Below are 19770 nucleotides of genomic sequence, written 5' to 3' on the forward strand. Positions count from 1 at the left end.
TAAATACAAAAGGAAATTTTAATTTTGCTTTCTGGAGAGAGAGACAAAATCATGTAAGAAATGATGCAATTTCAAATACATGAAAATAAAACCCTTAAGAGAAATGGCTGAGCTTTTTATTTTATTTTATTTTTTTTAACTTGCTGTTCAGTCCCAGTAAAAAACTGGGATGGAGAGATGCTGCTTTTTCTCTGCTGAGTATGGAAGAGAAGATGATAGTCCTGAGGCCCTGCCGCCCTGCTCCCTGTAGAGAGGAAGGAATGTCCATCCTTCTCCCTGAGCTGAGAGGAAAGGGTTGGAACTTATTGTATAGACCTTACGAACATTCCAGAAGCTGACCTTCCCTGCCTAGAGAGAACTGGGGCCCAGGACCACTCACAGGCATGTAATACAGGCTCTGAACGCGCAGGCTGGGTACAGGGTCAGGGTGACCGCGTCTCCTCTTCCAGATGACCTTCCATCAGTGCCCGTGTTCGACAAAACCCTGCCAGTAAAACAGATGCATGTGCTGGAGACCCTGGACCTTCTGATCCTCAGAGCTGACAAAGGTGATGTTCCCCTTCCTGGTGGCGTCCCTTGCGAGGGGGGGAAGCGTGTGGCCTGCTGTGGCCGACCGTGAGGGTCACAAGGGTCTGACTGCATGGGTCGTGCCAGCAACTGCTTCCCAGGTGCCCAGTGCTCTGGGTGCCCATGTGACCCTTTGTTCTCTGAGGAGGGGACTGGGGGGGGGTGGGGGGCCCACCCTTCAGTGCACTGCTGGGGTTTCTCCCAAGTTCTGGGACACCCCAGCTCCTCGTTCTGTGGCGGTAGCTTGCCTGCACCATCTTCCCGTCTTCCCATCCATCTCCTCCTCCACCTTCTTTATCTCACAGGGAAAGACGCCCGCCTCTTTGTCTTCCGGCTCAGCGCTGTGCACAGGGCCATCGAGGGCAAACAGGCCGTGAAGGGCAAGTGCGACTGCAGGGACAACAAGCTGGAGAAAACAAAAGGTGACTGGAGTCTTCGTAATTTTGGTGGTTTCTGTTCAGTGGATTCTTTTTTTTTCCCTCCAACTGCCCGGATTTCCCTGGGAATGAGAACGCGTGTGTTTTTCCTCAGAGACGTCCCCAAGATAGTTGTTCACCTGAGAGAAGCCTGAGGGGCACCTGGGCGGCTCAGTCGGTTAAGCGTCCGACTTTGGCTAAGGTCATGATCTCACGGCGCAGCTTGTGACTCCAAGCCCTGCATCAGGCTCTCTCTTTCAAAAATAAACAAACATTTAAAGAGAGAGAGAGAGAGAGAGCAGCCTGAGAGATAGAACAACATGTGGAGGCTTAGAGGAAAGTGTAGGCCTTGCGTGACGAGTTTTGAAGGTAAGGTAAGTTCTGGTCACACATCTGCAAAGAGAGACTTTTGGCATCTGGTTTCTGACGCTCCGCTCACAGGCCGCTCTCATTCATATGGGGCCGGGGCATATGACTTGCTTAATTTTCCTGAAGTTCTACCTACCTTGTATCTCACATCTCTGTCATGCCTGGTTTCTGGAACGTTCTCAGGCATTTCCCCCCTCCCCAAGTCACACTTCATTTCCAGGGTTCTCAGGTATCGAAGCCTGGGCGCTTCCAGGCCCCCATCCTGTGTTCAGCGTCACTTGTTTCTCTTCCCAGGCTGCCACTTGTATGCCATCAACACTCACCACAGCAGGGAACTGAGGATCGTGGTGGCCATCCGGAACAAACTGCTCTTGATCACGAGGAAACACAACAAGTCGGGCGGGGCCGCCGGCATCTCACTGCTGTCTCCCCTGCCCGAGTCCCCTGTGGAGGAATTCCAGTACATCAGGGTAGGCCTGCTCTTCACATCCCCTCTCTCCGGGCCCCGGTGTCACGGGGCCGACTCTCTCCTCCCTCCCGGAGTCTGTCACCCACAGGGGTTGGCTTGCAGCTCAGTCGCCAGCTGGGGAACCCTCGTCGGCTGCCCTGGTTTCCCCAGAGGACTACGGCATTGGGCCTCCCCCCCCACTCCGTCCAGTCCGTTGGTGCCAGTGAGCACCCACAGGCACTGTCCTAGGCAGAGGGCCACAGGGCCACAGCAGTGAACACGTAGTCTTCTCGTGGAGGTAGCTTTGTTGTTGCAGGATGATCTAAAGGAGGAAAAAATCCGGTGGGTTCTGAGGAGGATAACGTTAAAGTGGATTGAGGGTGGAGAGGACAATGAGTGGTGATGGGGGGATTGCTCTAGAAAGAATGTCCCAGAAGCCGTCTCTGAAAAGGTTGCCTTCGAGCAGAGATCCAGGGAAATACGAGAGGAGGTGATGAGGGTATCTGGGGCAAGGGGGTTCCAGGCAGAAGGAGCAGCCAGCTAAGGACCCGAGGCCCTGTTCAAGGCGCAGTCAAGAGGCCACAGTGGCTGGAGCCGAGGGAACAAGGCGGGGAGGTCAGAGAGCCCCGAAGGCCGTTGCTAGGACTTTGACCTCGACTCTGAGGGAGAAGGGGCGGCCACTGGAAGGTTTGAAGCAGCGAAGTGACATGCTTTGCAAAGATTTTTTTGGCTGCTGGACAGAGAAGAGTATGGGGGAGCCCTGAGCAGATAGAAGGAGGCCCTCTGAGAGGCTAACACAGCGTCCTAGCAAGAGACGGTGGTGGCTCTGGTGGCCACAGAAACTGCCGGGCCTGCCTTCGTAGGATTTACGGATCCTCCATGGGTGGGACCTTGAAGAGAAGCAGCCTTGAGGGCCCCATCCCTTTCCTGCTCTTACTGTCTCTTCCCTTTTTAAAAATGTTGGCATGGGCCGCCTGGGGGCTCTATCAGTTAAGCGTCTGACTTCAGCTCAGGTCATGATCTCACGGTTTGTGGGTTCAAGCCCCGTATCGGGCTCTGTGCTGACAACTCAGAGCCTGGAGCCTGCTTCAGATTCCTTGTCTCCCTCTCTCTCTGACCCTCCCCTGCTTGCACTGTCTGTCTGTCTGTCTCTCTCTCTCTCAGAAATAAATAAAAACATTTTCTAAAAATGTTGGCATATATTATGTGAACTGTGTCACACGTTGGCTCCTAAGGCAAACTTCACCTATAGACGAGCTGAGCAATTATTTTTACCAGAATTAAAGCCTCCTGAATTATACATATCCGTTTTGGCTAATATTCAATTTAAGTGGACAGAACAGCCTGACAGTTAAGTTAAAACAAGTGAAAAGTCTGGCTCTAATTAGGTGTTAATCTTCTTAATACAGTAATTAACAATCTTAGTGACTGTTTATGAAGAGCATGTACGTTTTTGTGGAGTATCGGCTCTCCTGAGCTCAAATCTTGGCTCCACCACGTAGAAGCTATGCGAATGTAGGCAAGTCATGTGACCCTCAAGCTTCAGTTTCCTTATCTGTAAAATAGAAGAAAGCCTTACCTATTTCATAAGGTTGTGAGGATTCAGTGAGAACAGTGCCTGGCACTGAGTTAAGTGCTCAACAAGATTAGCCATTATTATTTTTTTATGGTGATTAAATCCCAGGACAGGGCTGGACCACCTGAGGGCTAACGTGGACCGTACTGTTGAATGAGTTTTGCTAGGTGTGGGTTTTGAGGACAGGTTGTGGGAGGGGGGAGTCGGGTACAGTCTCTGCCCTTCTTTCCCTATCCCCGCCTTCCCTGCCCTGGGAGGGGACCCTCTGCTGCATGGAGGGGGGGCAGGCGGGGCGGGGGTGGGGANAGGGCTGATATGAAAATGGCTGCTGTGTGTCCTGACCCCTTCTCCCATGTCCTCATCACCCACACAGGAGATCTGTCTGTCCGACTCTCCCGCGGTGATGACCTTAGTCGATGGGCCAACCGAAGAGAGCGACAACCTCATCTGTGTGGCTTACCGACACCAGTTCGATGTGGTGAACGAGAGCACAGGGGAGGCCTTCCGGCTGCACCACGTGGAGGCCAACAGGGTGAGTTGACAGGTGTAGAGGCAAGTGAAAATCGAAGAAGACTAGGAGTGCATCTTCCAACCTCGCGATGCCATCATTAGGATGTCTTTTTTTTTTTTAACAATTTTTTTTAATGCTCATTTTTTTGAGAGAGACAGACAGACAGAATGTGGGGAGGGAGGGAGAGAGACACAGAATCCAAAGCAAGTTCCAGGCTCTGAGCTGTCAGCACAGAGCCCAACACGGGGCTCGAACCCACAAACCATGAGATCATGACCAGAGCTGAAGTCAGACGCTTAACCGACTGAGCCCCTCAGGCACCCCCATGACTAGGATGTCTTTAAAACGATGTCTAACTCACCAGGACTAAGTCGTGATACCCTCTGTGGGCTGCACCACGTGAAGTTGTCGCTGCTGTTGCTCAAAGTGGTTCAGTCTAATCTAATTGCCCCATTGCCCTGCTCGGCCTTCCCACGTCTCCCCCTGCCATTCCGTCCTCCGTCATAAAGGAGAAGTGAAGGGTCAAAAAGCTCAACATAAGTAGCTACCGAGTGAGAACATCTGTTTGGCCATTCCCACCGGAAGAGCCTCCTTCTCCCCGTGGCCCTGCAGACTCACAGCTTGGAGACCAGGTGGCTGGAGCGGGTCTCTGTCCCTGAAAAGGCCCCCTAGGAAAGGAGGAAGGGACAGGACACCGTGAGGAGACAGCAGGAGTGTCTGCCTCCAGCCTGAGCTGCCCAGAGCGCAGGGACGTTCTGGGTGTGGACGGGATCCAGGCCCCACCGGCAGCCGCACTCAAATGCCGAAAATGACTGGGTGGGGTCTGAACTCGGAACACCAGAGCCCCTGGAGGCAGCGAGCACTCACTAGCCTGAGCCCCCATGGCCTGTCACTGGCACCGCCCTGTTCTGACACAGCAGATCGAAGAGCTCTTTGGCTGTTTATGCCTGTCACGCAGGGTGAGGCTGGATAACGCTGGAGTCCTGAGGCTCGCGTGTGCACAGGCAACTCTCCGGCTTAGGTACCGAGGACGCTGTGGAGTGGGGCCATTACCCCCAGGGAGAACGTAGTTCTGATGAGGACTTCCAGACCCACAGGCGTACGCCAGCCCTGTTCCGCTAGGTCCAAGAAACGGCAGAATTCTTCCCGATTATGCTTTACAAGAGATTAAAAAAATACAAGATTATGGTTTAAAAGAGATTTTTAAAATGCAATATTTGGGCACTACCCAAATACTCATAAAAATTGCCAGTTACGGTATTAAGAAAACTTAACACCAACTGAGAGCAAGATTTTAAGAAATAGAAAACTCATGGGGCACCTGGGTGGCTCAGTTGGTTAAGCATCTGACTCTTGATTTCAGCTCAGGTCATGATCTCATAGTTCGTGAGATGGAGCTCCAAGTTGGGCTGGGCTCTGCACTGACAACACAGAGCCTGCTTGGAATTCTGTGTCTCCCTCTCTCTCCACCCCTCCCCATCTTGGGCACTCTCACTCTCTCTCAAAATAAAGAAATATTGAAAAAGAAAAAGAAAAATCAGAGAGGAAAAAATATCTAGATAGAATTAGGAGAACTTCTTCAACAATTATCAATCACAGATCATCTGTCATTTCTCTTATATATACATATATTGGCGATGCCCAAATGTATCTGCAGTTGAAGTCCTCTGAGGAGCTTTAAAAGCTGCTGATGGGGGTGTCTGGGTGGGTCAGTTTTATAAGCGTCAGACTTCAGCTCAGGTCATGATCTCACAGTTCACGAGTTCGATCCCCACATCAGGCTCTGTGCTGACAGCTCAGAGCCTGGAGTCTGCTTCTCATTCTGTGTCTCCCTCTCTCTTTGCCCCTCCTCTGCTTGTTCTCTCTCTCTCTCTTTCTCCCTGCCTCCCTCTCTCTCTCTCTCTCTCAGAAGCAAATAAAAGCATTAAAAAAAGAAAAAAGAAAAAGCTGCCAGTGCCTGGGTCCCAGCCCCAGATATTGCTGGGCTCTGGCCTGGTGGTGGAGGTGGGGGGAAGCTTTGGAATGTTTTAAATGATCCTCAGGTGCCTCTAATGTTCAGCCACATCTTGGAACCACCAGCACACACTGCTTTCCGCCGTGACTGTAACTTCCTGGAAAGCTTTAAAATGATCGGTGCTCCAACCCCACCCCAGGTCAATTAAATCAGAATTTCTAGGTGTGTGGTATGTGGGAATCAGTACGTTTTCAGTCTTATTTTAAGTCTTTCCAGATGATGCCAATATAGACCTAGTAGAACGAGTCTGGCCTGAAACTCTTCCTCATTTAAAGCCAGGAGAGCCGCTGCTCCTCCCCAGCAACTGGGAACCCGTGACCCCTTCCAGCGTCTAAGGACGGAAGGCCCAGTTGGGCTTGAAAAGTTCTTGCCCTGCTTGCTTTTCTGAGACTCTGTGTGACCAGCCAAAGGAGCTAGAAAAATCATGAGGCGGCAACTCTTTGTTCAATCAGCCTCTTCCCTGGCCACTAGTTTCCAAAGACTTCACATGCTTTTTCTGCTAGTAACTACTGTTTACTTCTATTTAATACCCTGATAATTCATTGGTGTTTGTGGATTTTCTTTTTTCCTCTTAACGCCCAGGAAAAATCGGGTTAAAGGTGGTTTTCTTGGGTGACCCCTGTGCTTCGTTTTTCTGAAAGCCAATAGGAATAATTCTAAAATGTTCCGTCTTTTCTTCAATATGCTTTTAAAAGCTAAGTTACTGAGCTTTTTCCCTAAGAGAAAATCTTTAAAAAATAAAATAAAATAAAATATAAAATAAAATAGTAAAGCCCTCCCTCGATCTGAGTGGGCCAGGGTGCACTTTCCATCCTCTGGTCCACCCCCAGCTGCTGAGTGTCGGCCACACAGGCCTGGATGCCCAGACACAGCAACTCACCTTTACAAGGAGTTTACTATCTAATTGGAAAAATAAGCCCTAGAGAAAGGACCAAGGTAATGAACACAGTGTTTTCCCATAGCCAGTCAGGAACGGCCTGCAGGAGGAGGCCTGGCTTTTCCCCAAAATGTTCCTGCGACCCAGGCCCCCGTGCTACGCAGGCAGGACCGAGAGAGGCCGACCTCCCCGCAGTCACTGGGCATTTCCGGGTCATTCAGGTTACTCACACTGCCGCCCTGTGCACCGTGTAGAATTTCTGGCCTAGTTTGCGGCCTCCGTTCCTCTTCTCTTCTCAGCCAAGCCCATTCAATCCCATTTCAGCCTTCAGCCCCTCCTCAGGGACTAAGAGAACCCTGGGTCAAGAGAGGAGATGTTTAAGAAGCACCAAAGCAGCCATCTGACCGTCAACATCACGTTCATTTTGCCAGTAGGCCTGTGGTGACCTGCTGCCCCAGCTGCAGCAGCCGGCCTTGGCCTCTCCCCGAAGCCAAGGCGTCCTCTAGAAGTAGCAAACCACCTGGTAACGAGATCCGGGTCCCTGGCTTAGTTGCTGGGCCCGAGTGTCCATCTGACCATCTGTCCGGAACCCAGTGGCTCTCAGTTGGGTGCTCACCCCAGAATCACCCGGGAAGGCCGGACACTGACCCAACGGTGGTTCCCACTTTCAGCTGGGGCTGGGGGCGGTGGGATGCAAACTTGGCTTGCTTCAAGGCTGTGTTTTGAATTTTCACAACCACCATAGGTTACTTTTATCATTTTAAAATGCCAATGAAGTGGTGCTCGCTTCGGCAGCACATATACTAAAATGCCAATGAAGTGAATGACTTATTTTTAATCAAATAAATTAAAAGCTAACACCTGTGTCCTACACAAGACCTACTAGAACAGGGTCTCTAGAGTGAATATATATATTTTTTAACTCTCTTTTTTAAATTTTTTAAACATTTTACTTATTATTGAGAGACAGAGAGAGACAGAGCACGAGCAGAGGAGGGGCAGAGAGAGGGGGAGACACAGAATCTGACGGAAGCACCAGGCTCTGAGCTGTCGGCACAGAGCCCAACATGGGGCTTGAATTCACAAACCAGATCATGACCTGAGCCAAAGTCGGACACTTAACCGATTGAGCCACCCAGGTGCCTCTAACTCCCTTTTTGTTTAATGTATGTTCTTTTTTTTTTTTTTTTTTGAGAGAGAGAGTGTGTGTGGTGTATGTGTGTGCACCCACAAGCAGGGCAGGGGCAGGGAAAAGAGGAAGACAGAGGATCCCAAGCGGGCTCTGCACTAACAGCAGAGAGCCTGATGTGGGCCTCGAACTCATAAACCATGAGATCATGACCTGAGCCAAAGTCGGATACTTGACTGACTGAGCCGCCCAGGCGTCCCCCAGAATATATTTTTTTAAAGCTCTCTAGTTGATTCTGATGTCCTCACCAGATCGAGAAACAATGTTACGGAGACTGACTCCCACCAGGCCCTTCCCCTAGGGAGACCGACATACGTATTGAAGCATGAAATAGGTCTCACTGTGCTAAGTGTTAACAGAGGTCTGAACAATGCCAAGGAGTGCCCAAGGAAGAAATGATTCAGTCCAAGCTGTTGTATCCCTGAGGGCGAGCCCCGTGGCCAGAGCTTCACCATTGCCTGCCCCAGAGCCTGAAGCTCCAAACACGGCTGTGCTGCTCCACCAGTCAGCACAGACCTGGGNCCACCGAGCTCGGACCTTGGCCCAGAAGGCTGCCTGCATTTCCTCTACTCTGTCCCTGCCACCCGCCTCTCCCACCCCTACCCAAGCACACAGACAAGCCCCGCCTCTAGGCGAACAGGCTGGCCTGGCCTGCCTCTCCCACTATAGTTAACCCTCCCATAATTATAAGAAACAGAGCCACCACTGAATGACCACTTCTGTTTCCCAGGCCCCACGCCAGAGCACTTTGTAAGTGTTATCTCACAAAATGTGCCCGACAGCCTGCAGGGAATGTACTGTTCACGTCCCCACTTTTGCAGAAAAGGAAACTGAGGCTCAGATCGGAGGAGGCACACACTTACCCAAAACCACGCAGCTAGTAAAGTAGCAGAGACAGGACTCGGACCCAGGCTATCTGACTCTGAAGGTTGTGCCCTTAACCCCCAGCCTGCTATAGCCTCCACAGCCATGTCCCAAGGCATANAGATGTCCTGTATTCAGTCCTGCATTCGCGGAGTATCTGCCCTGCACCTGCCCTGTGCCAGGCCCAGGCTAGGCGCTGAGCATCTACAGACGAGGCCACAGCTTCACAAAGCTCATGTTCTCCCAGGGAGGAGAGCTCAATAAACGGACAAATAAGTGAGCATCAGGCAGTGACACACAATATGCACATGATAAAAATAGAGAGATCTGATACACAGCAGAGGAAGAAATGTCTGGGATTTGACCCCCAAGTCTTTCTGCTCCCAGAGCTGGTGTTTGACCTCTGAGCCTCGCGACTCCCGCCCGCTCTAAAGCACCCACAACTCTTGCTTATGGCATTTGCCTCATTGTACCTTGTTTTATGTATTTACTGGATTTTTCTTGAGCGGCGGAGCCCTGCCTTGTTCATTTCTGCGGGCTTCGTGGCATAGGTGCACAGCGCCAGCTGAGGACGGGAGGGGGCAGGCATTCTGCCGGAGGGAAGCCGGAGCCAAGGCAGAGGCCCTGGCTGAGGGTGGCCAGTGAGGGCTCAGCCCAGTGGTGTGGATGACAGCGAAGAGGGGGACTGCGGGGCAGGGGGGCTACCGGAGGAGCCCCGGGGGCCCTGGGCAGCATAGCCTCTGGAAGGGGCTAGAGAGACGGGCTGAAGGAGATGGGGCCCATGCTCCGTCCTGGGGAGGTCTGCCCCCACCTGGGGTGACAGCAGGGACCCAGAAGACCCCTGAGGGACCCTGAGAGAGGATGCTGTTGGGCTCTGAGGTGTGGGGGTGCCCCAACTCTGGGGCTAGCGCTGCTCGCCCAAAGGAGGAGGTTTTCAAGGAAGGTAGTCGTGTGTGAGGGAAAGTTAAGAGTGTTGATTGTGCACTCCCTGCTTTGTCTTATGGAATTCTCGTTACCCTCCAGCAAAGCGAGTTTTATCCTAGTACCACTTTTATAGGTGAAGACCCGGGGCCAGAGGTTAAGCCGTTTGCCCCAAGCAACCGAGGCAGTAAGTGGTGTGGGCAGGATCTTACCTCGGGTCTACCTGACCAGAGTCCACGCTCCCACCCGCTCCCCTGCACCGCCTCCTGCCTCTCAGTGACTTGGATGTGGCATCTGTGGGGTCAAGAACAAGAAGGAGAGACTTAGAAATGTGAGCCAGGAGCTCTGAGGGGAACGTGTGCCTGAAGTAGGAGAGTTAGGGATTTTGAGCTCAGAAGAAGGCTACAAAAGATGAGTGTTTTGCTAAGTGAGGGAAGGGCCTAGATGTGGAAGAAGAATCTGAGGTGGGAGAGGGGGCACAGGGAGGAGATGCCACCTGTCAGGGGCGCTGGGGAGCTGGGTGGAGGTGCGCATTGGCCAGAGGTCTTCGGTTTTGGGGAGAAGAAAATCTTCATCGAGCTCAGAGAGGACAGACCCCGATCGTGTGGGGGGCCAGACTACGGGGTGGAGGCAAGTGAGGCAGTAAAAGGAGCAGGGCACGTGTAGAGGGCCAGGGTGTGAAGCTCCGGAGGGACGTAGGACATCACCAGATTGAGCGTCTTCTCAAACCAGACACCCAGGGCCTGGGGGAGGAGTTGGCCCAGATCTCAGAAGTGGGTCTTCTGGCCCCCATTCTCCTGTGTCGTGCTGCCTCCTTCTGAGCACAGGAGAGCCAGAGAATAGAAACAGAGACCTGCCACTGTGGTTTCGAGACTGTGACCCCCTCCACAATTGAGGCAGGGGAAGCCTAGCTCAAGTGCAGAAGGGTGAGGTGGCGAAGGGCCATGGATCCGGTTCAAATCCTGGCTGTGGCACTTCCTCACTAACTGCACCTCTCTGAGCCTCACCTTTTTTTTTTATAAGTTTATTTATTTTGAGAGAGTGTGCGCACACAAGCAGGGGAGGGGCAGAGAGAGGCAGAGAGAGAATCCCAGGCAGGCTCCACACTGTCAGCACGAAGTCTGATGCGGGGCTCGATGTCACAAATTGTGAGATCGTGACCTGAGCCAAAATCAAGAGTCGGACGCTCAACCAACTGAGCCTCACTTCCTTCATCTGTAAAGTGGGAATAATACCGCGTACTCCCCGGGATCGACGTGCGAGTGAACTGAATCACCCCTGAGAGTAAGCTTTGGGAACCAGAGCACATTACCTCAATATGAGTTCCATTAACAGAGAGGGAGCCCCCCCCCCCCGCCTCCTCTGGCTGAGCTTCTCAAAGGGTAGAAAAGACAGAGACAAAGTCCCAGGAAAGCGAGGCGGTTCTGTATATTGCATCATGGCCACCCGAGGCTGAAGTGAATCCACAGAGCCTGAGTCTACAGAAAGCTCAGGGCCCCCACTAAACCCTTGAACTTGAGAAAGTCTTTTAATATGCGGTTTCCAGCCTGCTCACCACTGCCATCCCCACTGCAGGTTAATTTTGTGGCAGCTATCGATGTGTATGAAGACGGAGAGGCCGGGCTGCTCCTGTGTTATAACTGTAAGTTGCTAAAATTAACTGTTCTTTTTCTGGGCAATTTAAAGGGACTCAGCCATAGATTGACCTGATGTATTGTTGCCTTGACCTTAATTGCACTCCAGGGAGCGTCTCAAAACTGCATTTCCGACCTGGCTCTCCCAGACATCCTGGTGAGATGGTTCAAGGGCACTGTCTCCAGGGTGTGGGTTGGTGACAGTGGCTCCACTTAGGGAGCCCTCACTGTGTGCCGTGCGCTGTGCCCAGTACCCTCCAGCGACTGTTTCATTTAATTCTCAGGGACCGTTATTACCTGTATTTGGAGATGAGGCTCCTGAGCCCTGGGGAGGCGACCTGCCTTTCTCAAGATCATGCAGCTATGGGACAGCAGACCCAGGGCTCACATTTGGGGCCCTCATGGTTCCAGTGCCCCAGATTTTAGCCTCAGTCACTACTCTACTCTTTGCTGTTTCCCGGGTGTTAGCAAAGTCAGCCTCACCCTGGCGTATCCGGCCTCACCCTAGCTGGTTCAGGTCAGGTGGTGGGGTCGGTTGGGGGCAGACCAGGTCAGATGCATCAACGAGGGTCTGTAGGGTTTTCACCATTTCAAAAGCTAATATTAAACTACAGTTAAAAGGATCTCTTTAAGGCTAAAGGTAGTAAGAGATTTTCCTGGATCAGCCTGCCCAGTCTAACCAAAACAATAAAACCTATTTTTTTCAGCCTAGAATTGTATGGATTAGAGTAGTGATTTTCTCAGCCCGCGGGGCCAATACTTCGATTAATCTTTGATCAATAAGTATGGGAGAGCTAATTAGCAGCAGAGAAATCTGTGTGGTAAACATCGTCCTGCAAGATGCGAGATTTGACAGCCCATGTGATGCGAGGGCCGACGTGGATGCCTCCTTCAGCGTGGTCCCTGGACCCCTGGGGCTGGCTCCAGGCTGCCCCTGCTGCCCTGTGTCCCCATTACAGGGCCCAGCAGAGCAGCGGGACACGTGTTTGAAGTCACTTCTAGAGGATCTCTTCATCTTTTTCTTTAATCACTTTAAAGTGTAGCCTTTTCAATTTATTGAAAAATCTGCGAGAAAAACTTGTGGCTGAATGCTTTACACGCTGAGGTCGATTTTTTTTTTCTTTTAACTGCTTGAGAGGATGGGAAGGATTTTAGGTGGCAGAGAAAATAAGAACAGAAAGACGGAGCAGTTTATCAGAATGGGATGATTAAACCCGAAATGAAAAGGGAGCATGGAAACAAAGATGAATGGACATCCTCTCTGTACCAAATTTGAAGTTCATTGCCGGGAGCAGGCAGGGTTCCCCTGGGCGGGGGTGACCCAGTGCTGTGCCATGTGTGGTTCAAGTGGCCTCTCCGGGTCACGGAGCCCCACGGGAGTTCATTTCCCCTGGCTTTGGTGGCCTCCTGGCTTCAGACTATGGCTTCATCTCACGATGGGGTCGGTGTGTGTCTGTTTTCCCAGATCCACCGAGCCATCAGAAGGTAAGCTCTGTGTCTGTAGATGCCACATGGGTCAAGGCCGTGGCGATCCTAGAGATTTCCAGACCTGCCTCCATCTTCCCCAAACAGTGCCACCTGCTTCCGTTTCTCTGGCTCAGGAATCTGGCTTTCATTTTCCATCTCCCTCCTTCTTCCGGCAGGCTGCCTGGTCCCTGGTGATCAACCCCAGAGGACTAGTTGGTTTTCCCCACAGTCACCCAGGCCACTTGTGTAACTCATTCCCACACACACAGTGCATGCTGCATTTGCTTGTTTTATCCCGACGCCTGTGCAGTGAAGGCCCCCTGCAGTGTTTGCAGCTGATTTTTCTCAGCTTCCTTTTTTTTTTTTAAATGGGTGCAACTTACCTCTTTTTTTGTTTTGTTTTGTTTTATTTATTTCTGAGAGAGAGACAGCATGAGCAGGGGAGGGTCAGAGAGAGAAGGAGACACAGAATCTGAAGCAGGCTCCAGGCTCTGAGCTAGCTGTCAGCACAGAGCCCAACACAGGGCTCGAACCCACGAACCAGGAGATCATGACCTGAGCCAAAGTTGGATGCTTAACCAATTTAGCCACGCAGGTGCCCCATCCCAGCTTCCTTTCTATTAAAAAACACAACAACGTAAAAACCACTCTCATCAATTCAGTTTTATATAAAGAGACTTTTATCTCAGATATGTTAAAGATGAAAATATTGTGTAATAGAAATGAAATTTCCATTCATGTGTTCTTTGAGAAAGATATATTTTCAAGATAAATTTCGGGGGGACAAAGTATAAGTAGTTCAATAGAGGAATGATCTTATTTTCTTATGATTAATTTCCATCTTGAACATCAGAGTCAGTCTTTACTTAAAAAAAAAGAAAGAAAGAAAGAAAACCCAGCTGTGACCTTAACTTGCGGTAATGATTCACATTCAATGCAAATGATAAATTTCACTACGAAAGGTGAACTCTGTTTGCTGATGGTGTTTTAAAGATAATCGTGCAAGGAAAGCAGAAAGGGTCACAGAAGTGCTGTTCTCAGTGTGAGCACGTCTAACCCATCTCTGATGACAGGCATGAAGATTAACAGGATTTTACCTGCGAAGCCCACACCCGTTGCCAGGCACAGCAAGATTTTCTTTTTCCTCCTTTTAATTCCAGATTCATCAGAGCATCCGTCAGAATCCAGTTTGTTTTGTAACCTCCGTAGACTTTTCTACACGCAGAAAGGGGCTTCAGAGAAATTTGTTTTAAAACTAGAAATAGTATCTGTCACCTGCTCCCTCCCCACCAGCCGCATGGGCAAAATCAAAGGCGTGAAGGTCAAGTACTCTTAGCTGCTTCCTGTGTTTTTTAGAATCCCGCCCCTCACCCCAGCCCCCCATCCAAGCTGTCCTTTTACCACAACAGATGACCTTCTGTGTGCCAGGCACAAGTTAGATTCCGGAGATGGGGCAGTGAAAGGCGCCGCCAGGGACCACAGTGAGCTCACAGTTTAGGGGAGAGCCAGGCATGGGCGCCAGCACCCTGAGTATGAACGTGCTTCACAGCTCTGGGCCTCAAGAGACATGCTTTGCTTACTTTTCTAAATCAATTCAGTCTGATTTGGAGCCCCCTGTCCGTGGGTACAGAAACCACCAGTATTGGCTATTGGGAGGGAGAGCCCTCTACTTCTCTGGGGTCATATTGGAATCGCTGGGACTTGGAAATGGGAGGGAGGGGCCCCCGACCTGCAGCCTGGGGCACCCCATCCATGCCCGTGCGACTGTTTTTTCTCAGGCCGGCAGCTCCACTGTGGGACAGGCTGGACCCCCGAGGCACATTCACACCGCCCAGGCATGCTCTGTGTTCTGCAAGCTCAGGTCTCCTCCACTCCAGACGCCCTCAAACCCACCAGCAATTTGCTGTCCAATGATGGGAGTTGGGGCGGGACTAGGGGGTAGAGAGGAGGTGTGCATAAGGGACCTGAGTCTTCAGGGACACATCTCTGATCTGTCCTTCCTGAGTAGGGACAGGGAAAGGAGAGCTGTTCACTCATTCAGCAAATATTTACTAAGCACCCAATGTGCCTAGGTATTTCAGCAGTGAGTAAAATACCCACAGATCCCCGCCTCTCAGAGTGTACATTTTAAGGGAGCAGGTGGACAATTAACAGGACAAGTAAGAAAAATATCAAGTATGTTGAATGGCAGTATGCGCTAAGGGGCCGTAAAACAGGGAGAGGGGCCGGGGGCCAGCAGGGTTGAGGAGTGCAGGTCTCCGTTTAGGGAAGGTGGCAAAGGAAGGCCTGGCTGGGAGGGACATTCAGAGAGAAGGCCCTGAGGGAGTCAAGAAGGGGTGTGTGTTCCGGGAACATTCTGGTACTTCGATGACTGGTGAGTGTAGGTGTGAGTGGATGAAAATGATACCTGAAGAGAACCCAATTCAGGGATGGCCTGGGAGATAAAGGGCCTCTTCCTCTGGTGAGCAGCCAGAGGGTTTTGAGCAGAAGGGCGACAGGATGGGACTTAAGGGTGAAAGGCCACTGGGGCCACAGTGTGGGGACCTTCATGGAAGCCGGGGGCCTGCGTTCGTGTGATGAGAGGTGGCAGGGGCTCGCACCAGCGCACCTGGAACAGAAGCAACTGGAAGAATGGAGAATACCATTTCCTGAGAGGAGGGAAACTCTGAGAAGAGCGAGTTCGGTGGGGAGGGATGATCAAGAGTTGAGTTTGGACACATCAGTGCCTCCCCGATATGCTAGTAGAGACCCTGGGGACTCGGGAGAGTGCCCAGTAGGACACCTTCACTTGGGAGCCATTAGCACGTAGGTGACACTCCACCACTTACAATGTGGGGAGAGAGCGTGAGAGGAACCAGCAGACTAGGGAGTGGCTCCAGGGAAGGAAATCTCCAGAAAGGCATCAGGAGAGGAGGAGCCAGTTCCTGAAGCCCGCAGGCCCCGCCCAGCAGCTTTTTCCCATGCGTCCTGTGCCCTGCCACACCTCCAGGACACAGCTCTCAGTTCCTGCCAGTGGTGGGAGTGACTGCTTAAGGGGCGTGCAGTTTCCTTTTAGGGTCATCACGAGATCATAAAACTGGAGCATGGCATTGTACACCTCTGTAAGTTTACAGAAAATACATCGAGTTGTACACTTAAAATGGATGCCTTTTATGTTATATAAATTATATCTCCGTGAACCTGTTTTTTAAAATAATTAAAAATAGGGGCACCTAGGTGGCTCAGTCGGTTAAGCATCTGACTTCGGCTCAGGTCATGATCTTGCAGTTCGTGGGTTCAAGCCCTGCGTCAGGCTCTGTGCTGACAGCTCAGAGCCTAGAGCCTGCTTCGGATTCTGTGTCTCCCTCTCTCTCTGACCCTCCCCTGCTCATGCTGTCTCTCTCTCTTAGAAATAAATAAAACAGTAAAAAAAAAGTTTTTTTTAAATAATTAAAAATAGTTAAATTAGAAATACAAGTGTACAGGTAACACATGATGGGCTTCTGGACTAAAAGAAGCTTTTGCTTCTCTACGGACCTTCTCGCTCCAAGAGGATCTGAGCCACCTGGACTTGTGTTTAGAGCTCAGAGCAGGCCTGGAACGGGGCAGCTGTTCAGACTTAACCTAATTCCGGTCGTGTTCCCCAAGGTGACACCGTCATCTGCCTCCAAGGTTTCCTAGTAAAATGTTGGGGAGGGTAGGTGGGCAGTGGCGGGGAGTATCCGGCTCCCACCACGTTTGTCCTGCAGAGTGAGGCTCCGAGCATGACCTGCCTTCCAGGAGGGCCTCCTCCGTCCGGAAATTCCCACCATCAGGTGCCCCTTCTCTGCCGTCCAGCCCACCTGCCTTCAAACCCTGCTCCCCCCTCTGGTACTTGTGAGACTTTGGACCAGCCGCATCACCTCTCCTGGCCTCAGTTTCGCCATCTGTAGAATGCGTGGAATCACGGCCCCTACTTCCCAAGTATTCAGACTAACTAAGCTAATGTTTCTAAAGCTCAGTGCCCGAACATAGTAAATCCTCCCAAAATGTCAGCCACGAATACTNGTGTTAGGACCAGCCATTTATGAAGACCCAGAAGATAGGTCGCTCTTCTGGTTGCCTATTTGTCGTGTGTCTAATTGTCCAGCCCTCAGCATTGTCACTAACAAAAAATGAGTCGCTATTGTTTTGTTGCAGACAGTTGCATCTATAAAAAGGTTTGCCCATTTAATGGGGGCTCTTTTTTGGTTCAACCCTGTGCGTCAGATTTCCAGTTCTGTTGGAACCAGGCTCCTTACGCAATTGGTAAGAAAAACCTTGATCGTTTTGCCCTCCCCCCGCATAGACCCATGTGATCTGTTCGATCCCGTGTAAGCCAACTCACTGGCTCGCTGCTGTGAGTTATGTGAGTTATGTGAGTATGAGGAATATGAGGAATGTTCTTTTCCTTTTTTAATTGTTCCCCTACCTGTTCCCCCTTTGGGACTGTTGCCATCTACCGTGCCTCCCAGCTGTGAGCACGGGAGCATTTGAGAGCAATGAAATCCCCGTTTTCAGGACTTGGGTATCTTCCAGTATCGTTTCATTTCTGGGCCTCGCTTTCCTTTCCCTACAATTCAAGCGTGAGATCTCCAGCCCTAAACCACTGACTGCCTTGGAGAAGCCTAAGACATTCCATGCCATTCTTACGTATTTTAAAGCTTGAGAACCCAGAGTCCCAGGAACCCGGGTACTTGGCCTGCGTGAGTGGTGGGGCTTCCCTTCTGGGGTGCAGGATCCACAGCTGGGCATCTGCCTGGTGAGAGTCAGATCAGGGCCAGGAATGTCCGAGTCAGTGCTGTTTTTCTCCAAGAATGAGGATGTGACAGTAGGCAAACATTCTGGAATGTTGAGCACAGAGGACCCAATCCGGATACCAGAGGATCTAGTCAGGCTTCGATGATGAACGAGATATGGCAAAAAAGAGAGAGGAGGAAGGGTTGAAAATTGCTTTCAGGTTTTTTGAGCCCCAACCCTGGAGTCCCTTGAGCGAGCAAGGAGAGAGGCATGGGTGTGGGAGAAGGCCCCCGGGGTAGAGCCACGGGAGGAGGGAGCTCACGAAGGAGAGAGCAAAGAGGGAAGAGGCCCATGTAAAGGAGCATGAAGTGGCCAGTGGGGAAGCCAAAGGTGAGGTCCCTGGACCACCTGGGCCGTTTCGGGGCCTGGAGGTGGGTGTGTCATGAAAAACCACTTCAGCAAGAGGGGCTGACCTTTAACAAATAACTCAACAAACCCATGGACTCCGAGGTGCCCTGTGAGGGACAGTGAGGAATAGGACACAGCCCCTGCCCAGGCCTACATGACCGGGCAAGCACAGAGGAGGGGATGACGGGTAATAGAGCAGGAAAAGCCATCAAAGGCAGGGGGCTGGGCAGAAGAGCACGTATGGGGGGGAGGGGGTTTACTGTAGTCTGGACAAGGAGGGGGCATGTCTGTCGGGCCTTGGGCGGGTGAGCCTCCAGGAGACCAGACTGTGAGACCGCAGTAGAGAAGTGGACAGGGGTGAAATGGAGACCACGCACGCCTGCTTGAAGCAGAGGCCTGCCAACTAAGGGGAGGCTGCCTCCGGAATGAGGCTCGCATAGAACCGAGGGCATCATTCCCCGGGGAGGAGGGAGAGGAAACAGCCGGAGGGACGGGGGAGACGGGAGTTTCCGGGGCAAGGAGGGTGCCGGGGGGCCGGCACCCCCAGGGCCCCAAGCCAGGGGACTGCGGGCTGACACGCCCCATTGCCTTGCAGTCTGCGCCTTCCCGTACCTCCTGGCCTTCACCACCGACTCCATTGAGATCCGCCTGGTGGTGAACGGGAACCTGGTCCACACGGCGGTTGTGCCGCAGCTGCAGCTCGTGGCCTCCAGGGTGAGTCGCTCGTCTGAGGGCCTTTGGGAGAACCAGCAGCTGAACTCCAGGAGGGCACGGACCCCGGCTCATCGGGTTAGGCCCCTGTGTGCCCGAGTGCCGCCGCCTGGCGGGAGCGAAAATGCAGGGAACAGCCCAGCCGTCGGGTTTTCATGTGCGGCCCCCTCAGGCCCCGCCCCTTGTTGGTTTTGTTAGAGTGTCGCTCAGTGCTGGTAACAGTTGGGAAGCTCTCTGCTGAAGAGAGGAATGTGCAGTCAGACGGGGTCAGGTCAGGGGTCCCCGCCGCACTGAGGAACAGCCCAAATCTGGAAAAGAAGGTGCTCAGAGTATCACTTTCTTCCTTCGCTGCTTTCCATCCTCAGCTTGATTTTGTGGCCCATGATATGGGCTAGTCGACTAGTCCACAGCTAGAAACAGAGTTTGAGCAAAACCAAGGGCCACCAGAACAAAGATGACTTTGTAAGGTGCCTTCTGTCGCTGGCACACAATCCAGGCAGTCTTGTCTTGGCCCCGCCCGTGTCAGCCCCACATGGTCCACCCTGGCCCTGCCAGGCCCGGATGCGCCCCCTGCCCAGCCCCTGTGGCACGTTCTCCACCCTGACATGCATCATGCATTGCCTTGTGTGGGTGGGTGACTGCCTGCCTGTCTGCCTCCCCGACTAGGCTGACAGTTGCCCAAGTCAGGCTGTGCTGGTAAAGGTTTAATGGCCAGCCCTCTGGTGTGTGTGTGTGTGTGTGTGTGTGTGTACACATACATATATATGTACCTCAGTGGCTATAAATTCTACCGTTGGAAAAATTAAAATAGCTTATGATTTACAAATAATAAAATGGACAGTGCTTTTTATCTTAAAATCCGTTTAGCCAGTTGGCTCTCACAAAATCCCTTTGTTAATGTTTGCTGATTCTTTTAACCCACAGCCAACCTGTGGCTGCGAGTCAACCCTGATTGTACACGTGAGAGGCCTATTTTAGTAGATTCATTCTTCTTCCAATAAGCTTGTTGTCAAAGAAGTCAGTAAACAAACACTTCTTCCAATTTCAGCAATAGACTCAAG

The 19770-nt window shown here is 51.7% G+C and overlaps 1 protein-coding gene across 1 annotated transcript in view; it reads left to right on the top strand.

Moving 5' to 3' along the window:
- The window catches only part of GARNL3 (GTPase activating Rap/RanGAP domain like 3), a 152945-nt gene that overhangs the window by 127182 nt on the left and 5993 nt on the right, over positions 1–19770 (top strand). The window contains exons 20-26 of the mRNA XM_077768251.1: positions 450–548; positions 873–989; positions 1647–1822; positions 3750–3908; positions 11328–11394; positions 17012–17119; positions 18594–18712. Of these exons, the coding sequence (XP_077624377.1) occupies positions 450–548; positions 873–989; positions 1647–1822; positions 3750–3908; positions 11328–11394; positions 17012–17119; positions 18594–18712 (845 nt within the window). The remainder of the gene's footprint in view (positions 1–449; positions 549–872; positions 990–1646; positions 1823–3749; positions 3909–11327; positions 11395–17011; positions 17120–18593; positions 18713–19770) is intronic.

The sequence above is a fragment of the Crocuta crocuta genome, unplaced genomic scaffold (genome assembly GCF_008692635.1).
Source record: "Crocuta crocuta isolate KB4526 unplaced genomic scaffold, BGI_CrCroc_1.0 scaffold35, whole genome shotgun sequence".
Lineage (NCBI taxonomy): Eukaryota > Metazoa > Chordata > Mammalia > Carnivora > Hyaenidae > Crocuta > Crocuta crocuta.